Genomic DNA, 19,719 nt, shown 5'->3' with positions numbered 1-19,719 from the left:
GCTACCTTTTTTTCTTCTTCTTTTGGTTCTGAAGAAGTTCCAACATTCTCCTTCATCTCCAAAAAACACCACCATAAAAAAACGATACATCGGCGTGTATTTCTGCCACTGTCCTTGTAGAGGACGCGTTTTGTAGCTCAGTGTAGCTCAGTGCTAATAACGCGAGTCTTAAAGCTTTGTTCCTGTGTCGTCTCAGAATGTAAGAAGAGCGAGCGAGCGAAGAGTATGAGGAGATTTAATGTGAAAGCATGCTATTTTGCATAGTGAAGTTGCCACTGATATCACCATTGTTAAATGTATGTAGAGCGTAGTATCAGTAGTGATGTATTTATACATAAGGTGCACAAAAAAATGCTCCTTTATATAAACTAAATGGCAGCTGAACACGTCCTGCCATTTGGCCATCTTAAGTGTTGTGTTTGATTGTACACACTTTTAGCCTTTCCACCTGAACTTCCCCGTTTCCTCCCTGTGTGCCGTCCTAATCCCACCGAAATCAGAAGTGCCAACCCAAAACGAATCAAAAGTCCGAGCCAATAAGAAAGAAAGGTTCTGGATTTTGAAAAGGAAACAAGACAGGAGAGAATCTCTTGTCAGATTACGGCCAAAAAAAATGTAATGGAAGTCATGAATATAGTAATAAATGGCTTCCCACCACTGAAATCACCATTGACGTCAGTGCTGCTTCTGAGTTAACTCCACTATAAATAGAAAAGACACAATCAGATGATATACGCCGGTGGGGAACGCCGCTTCACATCAAAAATGTACAAGTAGAAGGCGTCTAGACGATGGCATCAGAAGGCCGTTTATGTGATTGTCCAATTGGGGCGCGATGTTTGATGGCAGAGTGTTTTATTAAAAATAAAAAAAGTGGTACACACACCCTCTATAGATGAGAGGTTTCATTATATTTCCGTGGTTGGTTTTAGCGACCAGACCATTTAGGGGTTTTTAATCACTGCCTCCCTGAAGTGAACTTTCTTCTTGTTTGTGTGGTGTGTTATTTATTCCTCCGTAGCTCTCGTAATGCCCTTCCAACTTTACAAATAACTCCCTCCTCTTCGTCCACACGAACCCTCCCCTACCTTTACCAGCGTACCTGAGCACCCCCTCCCCCGTCTCTTACCCACACCACCCTTTTTGTTAACACTGACTACGTTTGTGAACTCTCACAGACATCGTTTGTAAAACTAAGAATTCTGCAGCAGAATATTTTTGGACACGATTGCTGTACAGTATTTGTAAGCTCTATTTTTGTATATTGCTATTTTGGAGAAAATAATATGCATTTTTTTTTTTCTTTTCTTGTTTTTGCTAATTTCATGTTTATTCATTTTAAGATGAAAAATGTTGCATGTGACTGACTTGAACTGTAAATAAAAATTTCCAAGTTTTTGGAAAGATTCGAGTGTTTTTCTTTGCACGCACACCGGAAATGTTATGTATATATTATATATAAAGTTATGTAATTCTACAGATGTACAACATTTGATGCATAATTACAAACTTATACTTCTGTCCTGTTTGACGCTGTTGTTAAAGTGTTGTGTAATGCCACCACCTGGTGGTTAAATTAGTTTAATTGATCTGCATTACTGGTCAATGTGATGAACATATTCACATTTTTATTATGGTTTCATTACTTTTAATCATGATATATATAATTCTCTATACTGACTATAATGTCTTATAAAAGGCTGAACTTATAAAGAGAGTTTTAACCCTCACAGAGACAATATTGACACAACAGAGCCATCTAGTGGGCATATTATAAAACCTGATGAACATCAGAGATTTATTACATGTTTTATGTATATTACATTATATGTATAGTATAAATCGACGCAGCAGTAACAGAGATACTCTTTATTCCACGCATTCTTCTTCCTTGTCTGTCACCTACATCACCCACAATGCAACGCCGCCGACGACAGTTCAGGTAATTTACAGGTGTCTGAGTATACTAGCAGCAGTTAAATCAAATCAAATCAATTTTATTTGTATAGCCCAAAGTCACAAAGTACATTTGCCTCAGAGGGCTTTACAATCTGTACAGGGAGTGACACCCTCTGTCCTTAGACCCTCGGTTCGAGTGAGGAAAAACTTGCCCACAAAAAACCTTTAACATGGAAAAAATGTGGAAGAAACCTCAGGAAGAGCCACAGAGGAGGGATCCCTCTCCCAGGACGGACAGACGTGCAATGGATGTCATGTGTACAGGACAAATTAACACAAACATACAGTACAATTACAATGAATGATAAAATGACCACAGTAGCAGATATGGTAGTAATAATGACAGTAATAATATGTGTAGTGGATGTCGTGCAGGATCACAGCAGCAGCCACGAGAACCTGCTGGATGAGAGAGCACAGAAACTCCGGGGAAGTTTGGTTAGTAACATGCATTAATGAGACATGTATGTTTACAGATGGTGAGAGGGAGAGAGAGAGAGAGAGAAAGAGGGAGGGAGAGAGAAGGGAAGGAGAGTCCCCTGGCAGTCTAATCAGCATGGCAGCATAACTAAGGGATGACCTGAGCCAGCCCTAACTATAGGCTTTATCAAAAAGGAAAGTCTTAAGTCTACTCTTAAAAGTTGTAGACTGTTTCTGCCTCCCGAACCCAGAATGGTAGTTTGTTCCACAGAAGAGGAGCCTGATAGCTGAAAGCTCTGGCTCCCAATTTACTTTTGGAAACTATAGGAACCACAAGGAACCCAGCGTCCTGAGAGCGCAGTGTTCTAGAGGGGTAGTAAGGTATTATGAGCTCTTTTAGATATGATGGTGCCTGACCATGAAGAGCTTTGTAAGTAAGGAGAAGAATTTTAAATTCTATTCTAGATTTAATAGGTAGCCAATGCAAGGAAGCCAAAATGGGAGAGATGTGATCTCTGATCTTGGTTCCTGTCAGAACACGTGCAGCAGCATTCTGAATTAGCTGCAAAGTCCTGAGAGACTTATTGGAGCAGCCTGATAACAAAGAGTTACAATAGTCCAGCCTAGAAGTAACAAATGCGTGGACTAGTTTTTCTGCATCCGCTTGAGAGACGATGCTGCTAACCTCAGGCAGAGATGAGGAGCAGGGCGAGTTAAAGGTCTGCTAAGCTCACTTCTTTCTAACTACAACAACACTCCCACATGTCATTATATAAAATGTATTTTCTAACCAACGACAAATTATGACAATGTTTTCCACGTATGCTGTAACCGTCAACTAAGACAGCATACTTTTATGTGTAAGAGTAGATAAAATGCATTTCTACACTATTTTATTTTATCCCCAGCTACTTAAAAACATCACATTGCAATTACAATGGCTAACTTATAATCATTAAAAGTGTTAAATATACAAACACAACTATACAAACAAATCCAAACAAAACAGCGGACCAGGCTTAAATGTCAAAAGGTTTGTTGTATTATTGTGTTTAGGAGTGGTAAGATCTTCAAACATGCAAATAAAACTGGAGTAAGCAGCAGTTATTAAGAAGCTGTTCATCCTCTGGATGGATCTGGCTTTGTAACCTTCTCTCAAGTCTCAACAGAGCAGACAGACACCACAGGCTGTTGGAAAAGGTTACACCACTTGTAAGACGTCAAAATATTAATCACAGGATCTTCATCTCTCATGTAGAGTACAGTAAAGACCTGCTGCTGTTACGATTTGACTATATAAAAAGAAATGCATGAGCTCTGTGCTACCGTCATCACAGTCTAAACAAGGATCCCTGAGTGTCTCACATGACTGACATGAGGTCATTACTGTGAAGATTTAAGTTCAGCAACTTTAAACTGGTTCTTCACTTTGTGTGTATGAAATATATGGTCACACAGCAACTTTCGGATCAAGACTAAATCTGTGTATCGGCCATCAGTGAATTTATTGCACGTTAAATGCTGTTTTATGATGTGAACATTGATTTCTTCTGATCGTCTGAAGTGGGTGTCAACCTGCTCCTTCCTCTTCTCAAATTTAAAAGTCCTTTGCTGTAATAATTTGAATGCATTTTAAGTTTTATGTTTCATCATATGACCACATTTTATTTTGAGTAACAGAAGAAACCGCTGTAAAGAATAATCTTGGGTCATTCTCTTCACGTGGGTGAGGTCTTCTTTCTTTTTTTAGACTCACTCACTATCACTTTAGCAAATAGTCTCAGTCTCAGCAAGTTATTTTGATGCACGTCGACACACCTTGGATACTGTTAAAGGTAGCAGGCATTAAAAGAAAACAATGTGGGAAATGAGATTTTGTAATCATATAGCATGCAGATAACTTTTACAAATATATAACAGAGACTTTGCAGTCAGAGTCAAAATCAGCTGTAAATTAAAAAGTTCAAAATATCTATATCTCTGTTATCAATAGACATATTAATATAATGCTGCATACTGTGTATCTCTGTGAAATGATCCAACCTGCTGTATATTTGAAAAGTGTATAATAGTATAAATAACTTTTATATTTTCTATTTCTAGTATATCTTAGGTGTTTTCTTATCCACCTTGTGTACTGTCATTGTGGGATCAATGAAGTCCATTTTATCTGATCTTTAAACATCCTTCAAGTTTGAGTTGGTATCTTATTATTTATTTGCTCCGTGTATTTTGACTAATATTGTTTATGCTATCTTTAACTGCTTCGCAGCTTCAGCTTAAAGTAGATTGTTCTCTCTCTGTATATATATATTCACATACTGTAGAAAACATTTTCAAGACTACCATACAGAGATCTGAGAAAACAGTTAATAAAAAGTTCACCTTTTTAAGTTTATGTGTCACGACAACTTTAAAGGTGGTGATGGTAAAAGGACACAAACTGAGATCTGCTGAGTTCAACCAAACTTTTATTTTGACATTTTGACACAGTGGATCATTTAGATTTCCAAAACCTATCAATATAAGTGCTTCACAACAGGATTATTAGATTATATATTTTAACATAAATTACATTCTGAGTGTGTAACAGTGACCGTGTTCTTTAAAAATAGATAAAGGCATCACCACCGGGTCACACTGTGATGAGGAGCTTGTAGAGAACAATACTGCAGTGGCACACAACCAGACTGCCCATGGACATGATCCCAGCATGTGCAGCAGGAGCAGTGTTGGTGGTGTTTGTGCCCGTCGAGTTTGTTGTTACCACCGCTGCCGTCGTGGCAGCAGCAGATGTTGCAGCTGTGGCAGCCGTGGCTGCTACGGTCGTGGCTGCTCCGGCTGCAGTTGTGGCTGTTGTGGCTCCTGTTGTGGCTGCTGTGGCTCCTGTTGTGGCTCCTGTTGTGGCTGCTGTGGCTCCTGTTGTGGCTCCTGCTGTGGCTCCTGCTGTGGCTCCTGTTGTGGCTGCTGTGGCTCCTGTTGTGGCTGCTGTGGGTCCTGTTGTGGCTCCTGCTGTGGCTCCTGTTGTGGCTCCTGTTGTGGCTGCAGCTTTGGCTCGCTGACTATTTGCTGATGCTGTAAAGCAAATATTAAACATCAGTATGAGAGAGTTGTATCGGTATTTATTTCCAGAAATTGCAGCACATTTTACTCACCGATCATCAGGAGTTGTATCAGAATTATCAGAAGCATTTTAAATCTCTGTTGCGTCTAAAAGAAGAAAAAAAAATAAAGTTTTCTTTCTTGGTCCAACAAAAAGTTTTTTGCCATGTAACATTGCAAGATAAAAATGAAGTCTGTCACAGATTTCTAAAAAAAAAAAAAAAAAACTTAAACTGAAAATATTAAAAAAGAAAAGAAAAATCAGTTTACACACTACAAGACTGAAAATCGTACTTACAAAACTCTGATCTTACTTTTTTAAATAGCTGCCTCGAGCTGTGATGTCCTTCACCTGTAGTCGTGCACCTTTATTTAGACCTCTGTGTTTGCCACTGCTTTTATATGCTAAACGAGAGTCATGAAAAATGATGAGGAATTATGTTTGAGGGATTTTCATTCATCGGTTAGCTCGGTGTAACAAGTGAGTCGTCTTGCCATGTGACACAAAGATAGCAGTGTGTGTATGACAAGTGAATTGTTTATAGGCAGCACTGTAACAATGAATGTGTCAAGTAAGGTTCAAGGAATGAGAATAAAGATGAGGACAGGGTGTCTTTGTATACAACCTTCTCTAAAGGTTTACTCTGCTATTTTGGGTGAAGATGCAGTTCATTTATGACTTATACTGTCTTGTGATGCATTATGCTGCATTACACACACAAAGATTGAAGCAACATTAAGTAAGATTTGAATTCACACCATTGTCTTAAATATGGACAGCTGTATATGTGCATTTATGATATTATTGATATTATTGTGATCAAAAACTATTGACAGCCAAACATCAGTCAAGTGCAACAACACAACAACACAAGACATAGCAGGCAGTTAATATTACTTACTGGTCCAACAAGAACTCTGCGTCTTTCAGCCTTTTATTTCTCGACAACAAAGTGAGGGTAGCAACATTTAATCTGCCATGTCTATAAATCTCTGACAGGATATCAGAGGGAAAACCAGAAAACATTTTCTTCATAAAATATGATCCAGTTTCACTAAAATGAGTGTATGATGTGTGACGTAGTGCCATAGAGCGTTACAGTGTGGGAACAGGTGTACTGTCGTGGGAATGGCAGAGACACAATTGATTACAAGTCAGTGTAGCATCAAAATGTCAATTATTTTAAAGGTAGAAAAGTTACATAATGTTGCTTTAACATTAGATTATTATTCAGTTTCAACAGCTCTAATGATTCTGATACATTCGTGTCCTGATGTGTCTTTGAGCACTTTAAAGTGAAATGCTCAATAACTGTGCTTAGGCCTACATGAAAACCAAGATGTTGCAACCACCTGTGAAACTTCAGGCGACCCCTAGTGGAGGTCAGGACCATAGATTGGGAACCACTGGTTTAATGCAATATCTACAACACAGTTATAATGCTCAGTTTTTGTAGAAACTGTGAGGCGAAATTAAATTGTGGTGTACTGTCTATGTGAATAATTAAGAGCTAACTGATGAATGGAAACGACCTTAAATGGGTGTATGAGTCATTAGACAAAATATTGGTCAACCCACACAGTTAACAATGGAAAGTACTTATTGCACTTAATGTTGATATTGTATTCAATGTAAAATCCTGTATACTATTACGACACCAAACACACACAAAGACAATAGAAAATGTTCCTTTTTTGCTTCATATTTCTTTATTTTAAAAAACTTTGTTGTGTCTGTGTGTAAATAAATCCTCCCACTGAAATAAGAAATGTAGGCAAAGAGCTGAATAGATGGATTTTTATTATCTCACAGTCTTTAGGTTAAATCCTGGTCGACCTTGTTACTTTTTTGAGCTTTAGCTTTTACATTCTGCTTCGGTGACTTCTGCGACTTCTGCAGCAGAGCCAGAGTGTCTCGCTTCTCGATTTTCCTCAGTTGTTTCTTCTTCATCCTCTTGATCTTTGTCGTATTCTTGATCTGTGATTTAAAAAGAAGACAAGAGGAACATGAACAGAGCTGAAATCGGCAAGAGAAACACTACCTTCATAACTTCAATAACTTCATTTTATAACACACTACGTACCTATAATGTGACCAATGTGTTAGAAAACAGTTACCCTCTGTGTGTAATTCAATATAATATTAAATAATATATATTTCCAATATGTCTATGTAGTTATAATGTGGCAAATGTATGCAAAATCTTTTTTTTAAATGCATTTTTTTTGCAAAATCATTCATTTGGACAGCAGATATTTTTGTCAAATTTTAACACAATGTATTTTGGAGCTTTGTGTTATATTTCATTTAGAAATGTGCTTAGTAAGTAGAGCTTTGTGTTATATTTCATTTAGAAATGTGCTTAGTAAGTAAGTGATTTCTAACATACTCAATTTTAATCAGAGAAGCCGGAAATTATACGGTCATGCACCACTCTGCAGGAAAGTGCTTCAACGTTTTGATCTAGTCCTCTCGGCTCACCGCGTTCATCATTGGACAGAGGTTTGAAGCAGTAGCCACGACTCCTGCGTGCCACTGAAGCCATCTTTACTTTAAGTTCAAACATCTCGGTCCATAATCGGTTTATGATCATAATGTTTGTTGACCACTCTCACAAAAAGACATTTGTTGTAGCAAAGTGAAGCTACATCCATCTCTGTACTGTACTGCCAGTTTCTGTAATGTTATGATAATAATACTGACCAGTATGTTTACAATACAAAACATGCTTGACAGAGGAAGACAGTATAAAGAGATATAAGCTCTGCAGGACAATCTGTGGGTTTCATTTTATATATGGACTCGTGTTAACACTTATATAAACATACAAAGCATTAATGACATAGTTCATTCTCCTATATTCTGTAGACCAATGTTCCATGTACAAAACTGTAAACGACGTGTGGTGTTAGAACAGCTGACGTACCACTTGCACGATCTCCGACTTGCGTTCGTTCTCTGCGCGACGTTTCAGGTTTTCTTCTCGCCTTTTCCTCTTTTCCTACAAAAATATAAAATACATGTTTTTAAAAAAAAAAGGTGCAAATGATTTAACGTTTACAAGATCGATTCATCACGCAGCTTCAGCTGACCTCTTTCTGTTTGGCTTTCTCCTCTTTAAGCTGTGAAGAGTACTGTTTCACCAGATCCTTGTCCCGCTTCGCAGCCATCTTCTTTTCCCACGATGAACACAAAGATTTATCTCTGACCACTGCGGAGAACCTGCGACACAAAAATCACACATGGTAGGTTAACAGACAATCAAAGACTCATTACGACAGTGTCCTGTGTAAAGTCGAGATGCAACGATGCAACTCTTTCAATCCCGAATATGGAAAACACTGAGAAGCATGTGATGTATGGTCTTTAAACTGCTGTAGCACTAACACTGAATATTTAATGCGAATCAGTCTTTAGTCATGGTCAGGACTTGATTGACAGTTGAATATGATCGGAGGATACTGGTTTCTACAAAAATGTATTTTCGTTCAGTCAAATGTGCCAGATTTGCTTGTGTTAACCCAAACTAACATACAGTAATCGTGCAATAAAATTACCTTCTATATTTGATAATCACTCTTATAGTGCCTATTTTTATTTGTATTCATAATTATATTACTTTTCTCTGTGTAACTGAACTTTCTGCTCTTGAATTTCCACACTGTGGTTCAATAAAGGCGTTTGTTAAGGGAATTTTAAAGAAAAACCCTTAAATAAGGAGGACCGGATTCAAAGCATCAAAGTTTAAGTTGAATTTATTATTCTTGTACAAGAGGAGCATTTCACAGTGCAACACACTAAAGGGGTTACAGAGAAAAAGGCTCCCTGAGGAGCTCTGACAGTTGGTTCTTATACATTTTCCTAAAAATAGGCTGTTAACAGACATATAAAGCATCTAAACAGTTTTCTTCAACATATCCCCTAATCAGTAGCCAGTATATCCCCAATATAAATGTCACCTCTCTGACCTGTCTCTGGCCCTCATTCTGTTCTGAAATCCCTCTATTTATACATTAACCTGAACTTTACCTGCCAGTCTCAGCCAAACAGCAATAAAGGGAAGTGCCCTCAAGACATGTAATAAATAGGAACAAGCATCGTATAATTTAAAACATCTAAATAGCTGTGTAACCCTGATTTTTATCTTAAACTATTTAAATTATGTCACATGATCCAATAATGAACTTTGGATACATGACAGATTATAGTCAGTACTCAAAGGGAGTGAATTTCTTTATTTTTTAACATTAATATTACAGATTCATGACTTTCCTATCACGCTGCAGCTGTACATGTCGGAGACACACAAGTTTTGTGTCTGCTTTGTCAATAATATATAGAGAGAAGAAGCCCTGCCTGATGGTTACAGACTGCCAGCAGTGAAAATATTCAAATACTAAACTACTCCATTACAAGTTTCATTCAAATGTACCACAGCAAAAATACTGTGTCATATACTGATATGTGAATGTGAAATGATATGCACGTTTAACTTCATATTTTATTAATTCTCTGTGCAGTTTTTAATCATATTTCATTAAAAATAAATCACATTTAGTGTGTCAACAAGCTGAAAAGTAACGAGTAACTAAAGCAGCAGGTGTAGTGGATTACATGTAGAGTACTCACCTCTGCTTGTTGCGGTTCTTCCACACTCTCCCAGATTTGGGTTTTCCCAGCGGGATGACCGGCTTCTGCGGTTCACTCGCCCCCAGACGAGGCTTCTTCTTCGGGATGGTGTCGGTGCTGGTGTCGGTGCTGGTGGGTCCCGTTTCTGCTGCTGCTGGCTCGGACGGATGACTGTCCGCCTCCGCAGCCGGCTCCGGTTCAGCCGACATGCCGAGCTTCTCCTCGGGTACACTCTCCGGTACTCGCTCTGCCACCTCCGTGTTTTTCTCCTGGAGGACAGACCTCCGTGTTCTCCGGGTGGGAGTCCTCACCGGGGCTTCCGAGTCGAGCAGTGCGGCAGGAGTGCGCACTTTGCGGCCGCTGCGGGTCCGTCTGGTCTCCGGCGGCGGCTCCTGGACCTCCTCCTCCTCCTCCTCCTCCTCCGCGTGTGGCGCTTCAGGAGCGGGCTTCTCCTCCGGCATGGCTCTCTGCCTCCGTGACATGTTTGTTTAATGAATTAATTAAATACTCCACATTACAAACTCACGGACCCACGTGTGATCAACAGCGTTGTGTACGTTGCTTTGCTTCCGCTTCTGTGGCGGATGATAAACAACGTGAGAGCCGCGTTAGCGCCACCTGCCGGCCCGGAGGAAAACACACTTTACTTATTTACTACTTCTTTTTTATTATTATTTTAATTAACCCAGTTAAAACAAGATATCTCATTATGATTTTCCTCCCTTCTCTAGATTATACTCTTGAAACTATTCTCCACCGCTCCTGTCTTCATCATCTCTTCTCTCTCTCTTTCATATCCATGACAATCAACCATCACATGCTCCACTGTCTCTCTCTCTCCACAGCTACATAGACCAACTGGATGTTTTCCTAATATATACTGAGTGTGTTATTCAATCTACTGTGCCCTATTCTTAGTCTGCTCATGATCACCTGCTCCGCTCTGCTACCTCACCTACTTCATCTTGTAGTTTATATAAATGTCTCCCCCCTTTTCCTGGATTTTCCAATATTGTTTCCATTGATTGATTATTTCCTTGCTTATTAAACTTTCTCCTTCTCCTTTTGATCATTTTACTTTCATTTCCACCTCCTCTTTCTTTGCTGCCTCCTTTGCAGTTTGATCTGTTTTTTCATTCCCCTGTATCCCTAAATGAGCTGGTACCCACGTAAACTTTATTTCCCTCCCCTGCTGTGCTAATCTGGATGTTTTTAACAGTATTTCATATAATATATAATATAGTATAATATCATATTTCCTGGTGTGTTTTCGCTGTCCTGTTTTTAATGCTCAAGAGTGATGAAACTGAATCGCTACATATGATTATCTTCCCATCCACCCTGTCCTCCACCCATTCTATTGCCAATAATATTGCAACAAAGCTCAAAATGTTCTTTTTAATATTTCCAAACTGCATTCTGCACAAACCAGAGCTTTTTTTTTTTATAAACTGAATTTTATTAATTATTATATATAAATAAATGACAACAACTACGGCAAAAATAAATCAATCATGTTGAGGAGAAAGAACATTTATTTTGTACAAAGAAACAGAATTCACAAAAGTATAAATATGTTATGCAATAAAGAAAACAGATAGATAGATAGATAGATAGATAGATAGATAGATAGATAGATAGATAGATAGATAGATAGATAGATAGATAGATAGATAGATAGATAGATGTAACGAAAATGTGCATTGTGTAATCTTATTCAGAGAAAGTTACAATCACAACACCAAAGTCAACTCCAAGACAAATCAGTCCCATTATGAGCAGCAGAATAGACGCACATGAAACAAAAGATGAAATAAAAACAGATGATATTAAAAACAGATCAAAGCAAGGTTGGTATAATTGATGTAAATCCTTCTTTAAACTGTTATTGTGGAAATAAGTTTTAGTACACACAGTGCAGAGTCAAAGGCAGACAGCGCCACCTGCTGGTTAAAAGCACACCTGTACACCTCATCGTCACAACATCACATGACTTCACTTCCGTAACCCGTGATGCCACAACTCATTTAAAAACATCCCAGCAAACACAGGGAAGTGTCAGTGTCTTCCTTTAAACGATGCACGAGAAGCCACGTTATTTAAATCTGTTTAAATAAACTCGTCATGTCTGTGCTCAGGTGTGGATGCATCCTGCAGCTGCTGCTGCTGCTGCTCGGACACTCAGTGAGTACCTGAGTTTGTTTTAAAGCTCTTTAAACTCTGAAGGAACTCTACCTGCAGCCTCGATCACACTTTATAAACTAAACTCACAGCACAGGACAGGATCGATGTAGTTTCTGTTTAAATTACTACCACTACTCTTATATTTATTTTATTTTTTAGTAGTATATTTTTAGTAGTATATTCTAATCTAATCTAATCTAGGATCCACACATGAGTGAATTATTAATATGTTTTGATTGTGCTAAAGATATATTAACAGCAGTAATATGTGTAAAAACTGTTCATACAGTATCTATCTGAACTATAGTGTCCTCTGTGGTTTATCCTGTATATATGTATCATGTCATATTATTGCTGTTACTTGCACTCTAATCGCAGCACATGTTCTGTATATATATTGACATATTTATATCCTCCCCTTATTCTGTGTACTAGCACTATATAAATTGTATATTTGTACCTTTTTCCTGCACTTTACGGCTTTCTACACTTATTAGATGCTAAACTGTGCTTCAGTATTTCAGCACTTGTACATTGTGGTCTAATATAGTCTTAAAAACATATCCTGCATGACAATATTTTAAATATGTTGATCTGACGTTGAAGCATTATTCACAACCTCCAGTCCACAGTCATGGTCTGTATGACACATCCCAGAGTCAGCTGAGATGTCAGCCCTGCCCCATAAAAAAAATCAAACTTTAACCATACATCGAAGACAATATAAACCAGTTTTTCTGTCTAGAAATGATGACCGGTGTAAATTTTGTAAGTTCAGCTGTGAGTCATGTTGTAATGTGTTGACCTGCAGCTCGGGGCCCCTCGATCGTTCAGCGTGGATTACAAGAACGACTGCTTTCGGAAAGATGGGGAAAGCTTTCGTTACATATCGGGAAGCATCCATTACAGCAGGATCCCCAGAGTCTACTGGAAGGATCGACTGCTCAAGATGTACATGGCAGGACTGAACGCCATCCAGACGTAGGTTCACCTCATGTCCTGTCATGTGCTTTACTAGTCACAAGCTGTTGTTGGGACTGTGCCATGTTTCAACTGGTGTCAGTACAAAAACAAATCCAGGTTCTAAACTTGAAAACCTGAAAGAAACCTGGTCATATTTCTTTTAAGTCTTTTTTTAATTTATCAGTAAACAAAAAGCATGTGTTTGGATAATACTGACACTTCATTCACATTGAAGGTACATCCCCTGGAACTACCATGAGGTGTCTCCGGGCCAGTACATTTTCACTGGAGACAGGGACGTGGAGTATTTCCTTAAGCTGGCACAAGACATCGGTTTACTGGTCATCCTCCGGCCCGGACCCTACGTATGTGGAGAGTGGGACATGGTGAGTGTGACTGTCATTAAACTACTAATAGAAGGTCAAAATTATACACACACCCACACACATTGATCTACTTCTAAAATATGATTCATTTACAGACTGAACTACACAACAGTATATAAAGTAGGTATAAATATCTCCAATGAGATAATGCTGCATTAGTAATGATCCACTCATAGTAACACAAACATAAGTAATAACACAGGAGACAATCTGACACCCAACTAAGTACTTTTACTTCTTCTACTTAAGTAAAAGTGAGAATGCAGAACATTAACTTGGGTAATGGAGTTTTCTCATAGTGTGGTTTCTGCTTTTACTGTGAAGTGAAATTTCCTCCACCTCTGTGTTGTGTGTTTGTTTGATACGGCTGGATGATTACAGCATAAAAGAGTCCTGTGAGTCCTCATTTGAATTCATGGTGGCTATACAAGTTTGTAGTTTGCTCCTTCACAAACAACTGCAGCTGAACTACAATCAAAATCAGATTTGAATCAGTCAAATATTCACAGTGTTAAAGTATTGTATTTAAGACAATACTTTACTTCTCCCATTAGAGCTGCAGGAGTGATTTTAGATTTGTCTAAGGATGTTTTTAGTGTTCATTCTGCAGTATGAGAACAATTGAAATCTGTTGTAGCTGTAAATTCAAACAGAAACATAGGTGCAGTATCACTTTTATGTCAATTCAACTGAAAATGTGATTGTTTTTATCATCATATGCCAATGAAGTTACAGAAAAACTCTGCTGCCGTCGTTTTCTGTCACTCAGGGTGGGCTGCCAGCCTGGCTTCTCAACAAGAAAGACATCGTGCTGCGGTCTTCAGATCCAGGTGAGAGTCAAAGAAAACCAGGATGCACGAGGACATGCTGTGTAGTCACAGCTGCCGTACGTACAGCGCTATAATTGTGTATTTGTGTATTTCAGACTACATCGCAGCGGTAGACAAGTGGATGGGGAAGTTACTGCCAATGATGAAGCCTTATCTCTACCAGAACGGGGGTCCGATCATCACTGTGCAGGTGAGTCCTGCAGCTTTTCCGTGCATTGCAAGTCATTACAGCGCTTATAACACCTCCCTCCTGATATTTGTGTTGATATTTGTTTGGTAGGTGGAGAATGAATATGGCAGTTATTTCGCCTGTGACTACAACTACTTGCGTCACCTCACCAAGCTGTTCCGCTCTTACCTGGGCAAGGAGGTGGTGCTCTTCACCACGGATGGAGCCAGCGTCGGCTACCTTAAATGTGGCACGATACAAGATCTGTACGCCACTGTTGACTTTGGGCCTGGTAGGTGTCGGGTTTCTAGTTAAAGTATCTTTAAGTTAAGACTGAATTGTAAAAGCAACTTGAGTTGAGGTTCTTGTTCTCTACGTTGACCTGATGTCACATTTCAGATTAGTCAGAAGTCAAGAGGAAGTTGCACAAATGCATGTGAGCTTTTCTTCGTTTTCATCCTGTTAGGTGGAAATGTAAGCGCTGCTTTTGCTGCACAGAGACACGCTGAACCTCACGGACCATTGGCAAGTATTTCCCCCTGGAAATGCTTTGTGCTGTACTGCTGTGATTTTAAACACTACATTATCTCTCAGATGCTCACAGTGTTTACTCCTGTGTTGACAGGTGAACTCCGAGTTTTACACTGGCTGGCTGGACCACTGGGGGTCACGTCATTCTGTTGTGTCATCCACCATAGTGGCCAAATCCCTCAGCGAGATGCTGGCCATGGGAGCCAACGTCAACATGTGAGTTTACAGAGTTATGAGCTCATCAGCTTTCAGTTCCAGAAATGTACATGTTTTCATGATGTGCGACTCTCCAGCCAACAGAATAACTTGTTACATATTCTACATCCTCACAGGTACATGTTCATAGGAGGAACAAACTTTGGATACTGGAATGGTGGGTGCACTTTGGTTTGATGAGATGATATAATCATTTTCTTATTGACAAAACGGCCTCACTCTCCGATCGCCTCTTCATACCCCAGGTGCCAATTCACCATACGGCGCGCAGCCCACGAGCTACGACTACGATGCCCCGCTCTCGGAAGCAGGAGACCTCACAGAGAAGTACTTCGCTATTCAAGAGGTGATCAAAATGGTAAGAATGCTCGAGCAGCCCTCTTTGTTTTGTTTTTTAAATGTGAATTCAGCTGTATTTCATGCACAGTTCGATCAACTAATTCTTCTTTTCATAACAGTACCATAAGGTACCAGAGGGACCGATACCACCAACAACTCCAAAGTACGCATATGGGACTGTAGTGATGAAAAAGGTAGTGTTTTCTTTTTCTGTGATCGCTTATCTTTGTTTAAAGTATTAAAAGCTTCACTTTTAGAACTCACCATTGAAAGATTCATTTATGGATATCAACTTGGTGTTGATGTTTTTGTGTAAAACATAAAGAATGAGTATTTAAAAAGCTGCTTTCTGCCACCACAGCTCCAGACGGTAACAGACGCGTTAGATAAACTGTCGTTCTCCGGCCCTGTGAAAAGCAAGTATCCTCAGACTTTCATTGAGCTGAAACAGGTATCTGTTTTAAGTAATAAATACATATTTTGTCATATCGATTTGTTGTTGATTTGTTTTTTAAAAAAAGAATCTCCTGTCCTATTTGTCCTGCAGGCTTTTGGTTATGTGCTGTACAGGACCTCTCTGCCCGTTGACTGCAGCGCACCGACTCCGCTGTCTTCTCCACTGAACGGCATCCATGACAGAGCGTATGTGTCGGTGGCCGGGGTGAGTCTTTTTTTCTTCTTATTGGCTTATTAATCTAATTTTACAGATTTTGTTGTTATTGCTTATCACTTCTGTTTGGTCATCAAACCTCAAAACTTCACTGGTACCATCAGAAGTATATGTTAAAAGCGGTTTTTCTATGGTTTTGGACGTTGGTCATTTAAGAACTTTAGCCTGTGATGCTAAATGTAAAAAACTTTGTAGATTTGTTTTTTCATTGTAAAGCATAAAAAAAGTGTTTTGGAACTCTGGTGTCTTATCCACAAATAAGACACAATCTAGACAATTCACTAGTCAAACTGAATTGTTGTATGGCGACATAACTGTGCTGATTTCTTCTTAAGGTGGCTGTCGGGATTCTTGAAAGGAACAAAGTCTTAACTGTGAATGTGACGGGGAAAACTGGCAGTCAGTTGGACATACTGGTGGAGAATATGGGCCGGATCAACTACGGAAAAGAAATCAACGATTTTAAGGTGGGTTTTTTTTTACAGCTACATTTTGAAATTACTAAGTGTGTTTTGACATATTGGTGTCTAAACTAACATAAGATTTCAGCTGCACACTGTATCAGCCTAAAAATCGTAGTTTATATTTGAATTCTCATATTTTTTGTTTTTTGGATGTCATCATGAATTCCAACTTGTGAAATGATTTCACCTGGTTAACTTGAATGAATGACTCTGCTCTTCCTATCCGGTTTCTTCACTACACAGGGCCTGGTGTCCAATCTGACTCTGGGGGCAAACACGCTCGACAACTGGATCATGTACAGTCTCAGTATCGATGAAGCGATCAGTCAGGGCCTTTTAGGTGAAACAAAACCACGAGAAGCACCGCAGCCTGCTACTCTCTCCCTTCCAACCTTCTACAAGGGAACCTTCATCATTCCTGACGGCATCCCAGACCTCCCCCAGGACACGTACATCAAACTGCCCAAATGGAGGAAGGTGATGTGAAAACATTTAGTTGCAGCTCACGTCTACTATAAAAACACGTATGATCTTATCAAAAGATGTGCTGTAAATGTAAAACCAGTACACTAATGGTAATCGGTCCTTTTTAATTATTTATTTTTAGGGGCAAGTTTGGATTAACGGCTTCAACGTGGGACGTTACTGGCCAGCACGAGGACCTCAGGTGACACTTTATGTCCCGGCCAACATCCTCAGCACGGCTGCACCCAACAACGTGACCGTCCTGGAGCTGGAGCAGGCTCCCTGCAGCTCAGGGCCATGCAGTGTGGAGTTCACTGCCACCCCCATCCTGAACGCAACAGTCCACTCTGACTACAAACAACCCAGGAGACTCTTTGTTAAAGACGATTTGTTGTGATCATAAGGAAACTGCGCAATTTGCACTGTTCGCACTGATTTGCAATCCCAAATCAGCACTCGTTGTGTGTGTGTGTGTGTGTATGTGTGTGTGTGTGTGAGAGAAAGAGAGAGAGAGAGAGAGAGAGAGAGAGAGAGAGAGAAGGTTGATCTGGGACACGTCATCAGTGATTGAATGGAGATTTTATGAAATGTGCTTTTAGCCAAATGCTGTATTCAAGCATCATATCAATGTGTGGGCGTCTCTACCTCACTGATTGTGTGTATTTTTCATTTTAAAGCCTTTTTTTCTCCACACAAAGGGATTACTGCCAATCAAAGTGCTGCCACACATCACAGAAGCGTGTGTTTCAGAGAATATTTCATATTTTTATATGAATAACACATCAGGGATTCTGATCTGCTCTGATTTAATGCTGTAAAGCATATGCCTTTTTAAAACAGAAATAAAACATCTGATTTGATAATACTCCATTGATTAACCTCCTTTTTTGTGTGATTAGATGATTGTTGGATGTATGCACATAAATATTTATCTCCATAAAGCTATATTTCATTTGTTATAGTACAGATGGAGAATATAAAGGATGTGTTCATCTCTCATAAACTGTCTGTTGGTGACAGTTTAAACAGAATGAATGGGGTGAATGTTTAATCACACAGTTATGAAGTATTTTGAAAAGATTTTTCTTTAATATATTAGTGGTGTGTGTGTGTGTGTGTGTGTGTGTGTGTGTGTGTGTGTGTGTGTGTTGTAATGCTGACTATTGGCACCTTTACTGGAAAACAGACATGTGCTTGTTTTCACTAAACAAAAGTAACAGTCTGTGCAGTGATCCTTTTGCTCTCGCCAAACCATGGGGATACCAAATGCCAACTTTTCACGTGTTCCTTTGGTCCACATCCGTAAATTCTCGACACAATGCTTGCACACTTTGTGAGGGGCCCATGGCTTGTTTTGATCACAGAGTTTTACTTTAAAATATGCAAAATATGCTTGCTTGACAAATGCACTGATGTTTGCTTTCCTCTGACTTGGAATGGTGAAACTATCACAAATATAGCAAAAGGAGTCAGGGCTGTTTAGGCATTTACGGCGAGAAGTAGCAGGAGCAGACATGATCTGGAACAAAGGAAATATATACCTATGGAAATAAAACACTAAGATGGAATAGTTACAAGCTTTGAAAACAACAAAAACAGCATAAAAGGAAATAGAACTTACAACGGTATGCCCATGGTTACAAGGTTCAGAGAAAAGCCTCTTCATTCCTACTATGCTAGCTTTCTGTTTGCAGATATTGATAGTATTGACCTATTGGGAGCTGCACACACCTCTCACTGTACGGTCTCAATTGTGACTTGCACAAACAAGTTTCATGTAGCTGTAGATAAGTCCAATCGTGATCAGCTGGCAAGTCTTACTACAGCTAATCAGTGGAATTTTGCTTATCTGGAGGGAAAAAAACTGCTAGAAAAAAAACCCCCTGCAATTTTGGAATCAGCATGCCAATTTTAGTTTCAATCAGCATAAAAATCTAACTCAACAGATTTTTATTTTTTTTCAATTGTTAAGTGATACGGGTACACATATAACTCATAAGTCAAAACAGTGATAAATTCGGAGTCAAATGATCTGACTCCCTAAAAAGAACCGAACTTCCCACCACCCACTCAAAAATATGGGACATTGAAAGAAGAAATAAAACAGTGGACTTGGTAGAAGAATTTTATAACTATACAGATGAAAAGTATGGGGAATATGTTTACTTATATACAGATGGATCAAAAGAACCAATAATAGGAGCAACAGGTGCAGCAGTGCTGGTTCCCAGTCATAATAACAAAGTATTAAAATGTGCAATATTATTGGCAATAGAATGGGTGGAGGACAGGGCGGATAGGAAGATAATCATATGTAGCGATTCAATCTCATCACTCTTAAGCATTAAAAACAGAACAGCAAAATCACATCGGGAAATATTATATGAAATA

At 39.1% G+C, this 19,719-nt stretch overlaps 3 protein-coding genes across 6 annotated transcripts; 1 reads left to right on the top strand and 2 right to left on the bottom strand.

The window, feature by feature from the left end:
• Positions 1-4,830: 4,830 nt before the first annotated feature.
• LOC113746686 (protein FAM71B-like) lies at positions 4,831-5,914 on the bottom strand. Of its 4 annotated transcripts, none has more exons than XM_027283487.1 (4): positions 5,796-5,906; positions 5,535-5,589; positions 5,248-5,454; positions 4,831-5,172 (listed from the first exon to the last, which is right to left on the bottom strand). In XM_027283487.1, the coding sequence occupies exons 2-4, from the start codon at positions 5,569-5,571 to the stop codon at positions 5,015-5,017; spliced, it is 402 nt and encodes a 133-aa protein (XP_027139288.1). In that variant the 5' UTR covers positions 5,572-5,589; positions 5,796-5,906; the 3' UTR covers positions 4,831-5,014. The 4 variants fall into 4 exon arrangements, with proteins under 4 accessions (XP_027139288.1, XP_027139289.1, XP_027139287.1 ...); XM_027283488.1 differs by having other exon boundaries at positions 4,831-5,201; positions 5,292-5,454; positions 5,796-5,896; XM_027283486.1 differs by having other exon boundaries at positions 4,831-5,454; positions 5,780-5,914.
• Positions 5,915-7,172: 1,258 nt separating this feature from the next.
• On the bottom strand, positions 7,173-10,716 carry ccdc86 (coiled-coil domain containing 86). The gene is made up of 4 exons (XM_010740954.3): positions 10,112-10,716; positions 8,575-8,704; positions 8,409-8,483; positions 7,173-7,459 (listed from the first exon to the last, which is right to left on the bottom strand). The coding sequence occupies exons 1-4, from the start codon at positions 10,591-10,593 to the stop codon at positions 7,298-7,300; spliced, it is 849 nt and encodes a 282-aa protein (XP_010739256.3). The 5' UTR covers positions 10,594-10,716; the 3' UTR covers positions 7,173-7,297.
• Positions 10,717-12,120: 1,404 nt separating this feature from the next.
• On the top strand, positions 12,121-18,193 carry glb1 (galactosidase, beta 1). Its single transcript, XM_027283775.1, has 16 exons — positions 12,121-12,295; positions 13,107-13,276; positions 13,494-13,644; positions 14,414-14,474; positions 14,570-14,664; positions 14,755-14,935; positions 15,110-15,168; positions 15,269-15,390; positions 15,507-15,547; positions 15,636-15,748; positions 15,849-15,923; positions 16,091-16,180; positions 16,277-16,390; positions 16,735-16,866; positions 17,107-17,340; positions 17,471-18,193. The coding sequence occupies exons 1-16, from the start codon at positions 12,236-12,238 to the stop codon at positions 17,723-17,725; spliced, it is 1,953 nt and encodes a 650-aa protein (XP_027139576.1). The 5' UTR covers positions 12,121-12,235; the 3' UTR covers positions 17,726-18,193.
• The last annotated feature ends 1,526 nt before the right edge of the window (positions 18,194-19,719 follow it).

This window comes from Larimichthys crocea, chromosome X (assembly GCF_000972845.2).
Source record: "Larimichthys crocea isolate SSNF chromosome X, L_crocea_2.0, whole genome shotgun sequence".
Taxonomy (NCBI): Eukaryota; Metazoa; Chordata; class Actinopteri; family Sciaenidae; genus Larimichthys; species Larimichthys crocea.
This window is presented reverse-complemented; position numbering and strand designations above follow the sequence as displayed.

Bases quoted from the DNA above. Each gene is read 5' to 3' on its own strand.
- ccdc86 (XM_010740954.3), bottom strand. From the start codon at position 10,593: ATGTCACGGAGGCAGAGAGCCATGCCGGAGGAGAAGCCCGCTCCTGAA. The intron at 8,705-10,111 runs GTGAGTACTCTA...TTTGTGTCGCAG, and splicing joins AAGAACCGCAACAAGCAGAG to GTTCTCCGCAGTGGTCAGAG. The intron at 8,484-8,574 runs GTCAGCTGAAGC...ATATTTTTGTAG, and splicing joins AGAAAGCCAAACAGAAAGAG to GAAAAGAGGAAAAGGCGAGA.
- glb1 (XM_027283775.1), top strand. From the start codon at position 12,236: ATGTCTGTGCTCAGGTGTGGATGCATCCTGCAGCTGCTGCTGCTGCTG. The intron at 13,645-14,413 runs GTGAGTGTGACT...TCTGTCACTCAG, and splicing joins TATGTGGAGAGTGGGACATG to GGTGGGCTGCCAGCCTGGCT. The intron at 14,475-14,569 runs GTGAGAGTCAAA...TGTGTATTTCAG, and splicing joins GCTGCGGTCTTCAGATCCAG to ACTACATCGCAGCGGTAGAC.
- LOC113746686 (XM_027283486.1), bottom strand. From the start codon at position 5,571: ATGCTTCTGATAATTCTGATACAACTCCTGATGATCG. The intron at 5,455-5,534 runs GTGAGTAAAATG...TTTGCTTTACAG, and splicing joins GATACAACTCCTGATGATCG to CATCAGCAAATAGTCAGCGA.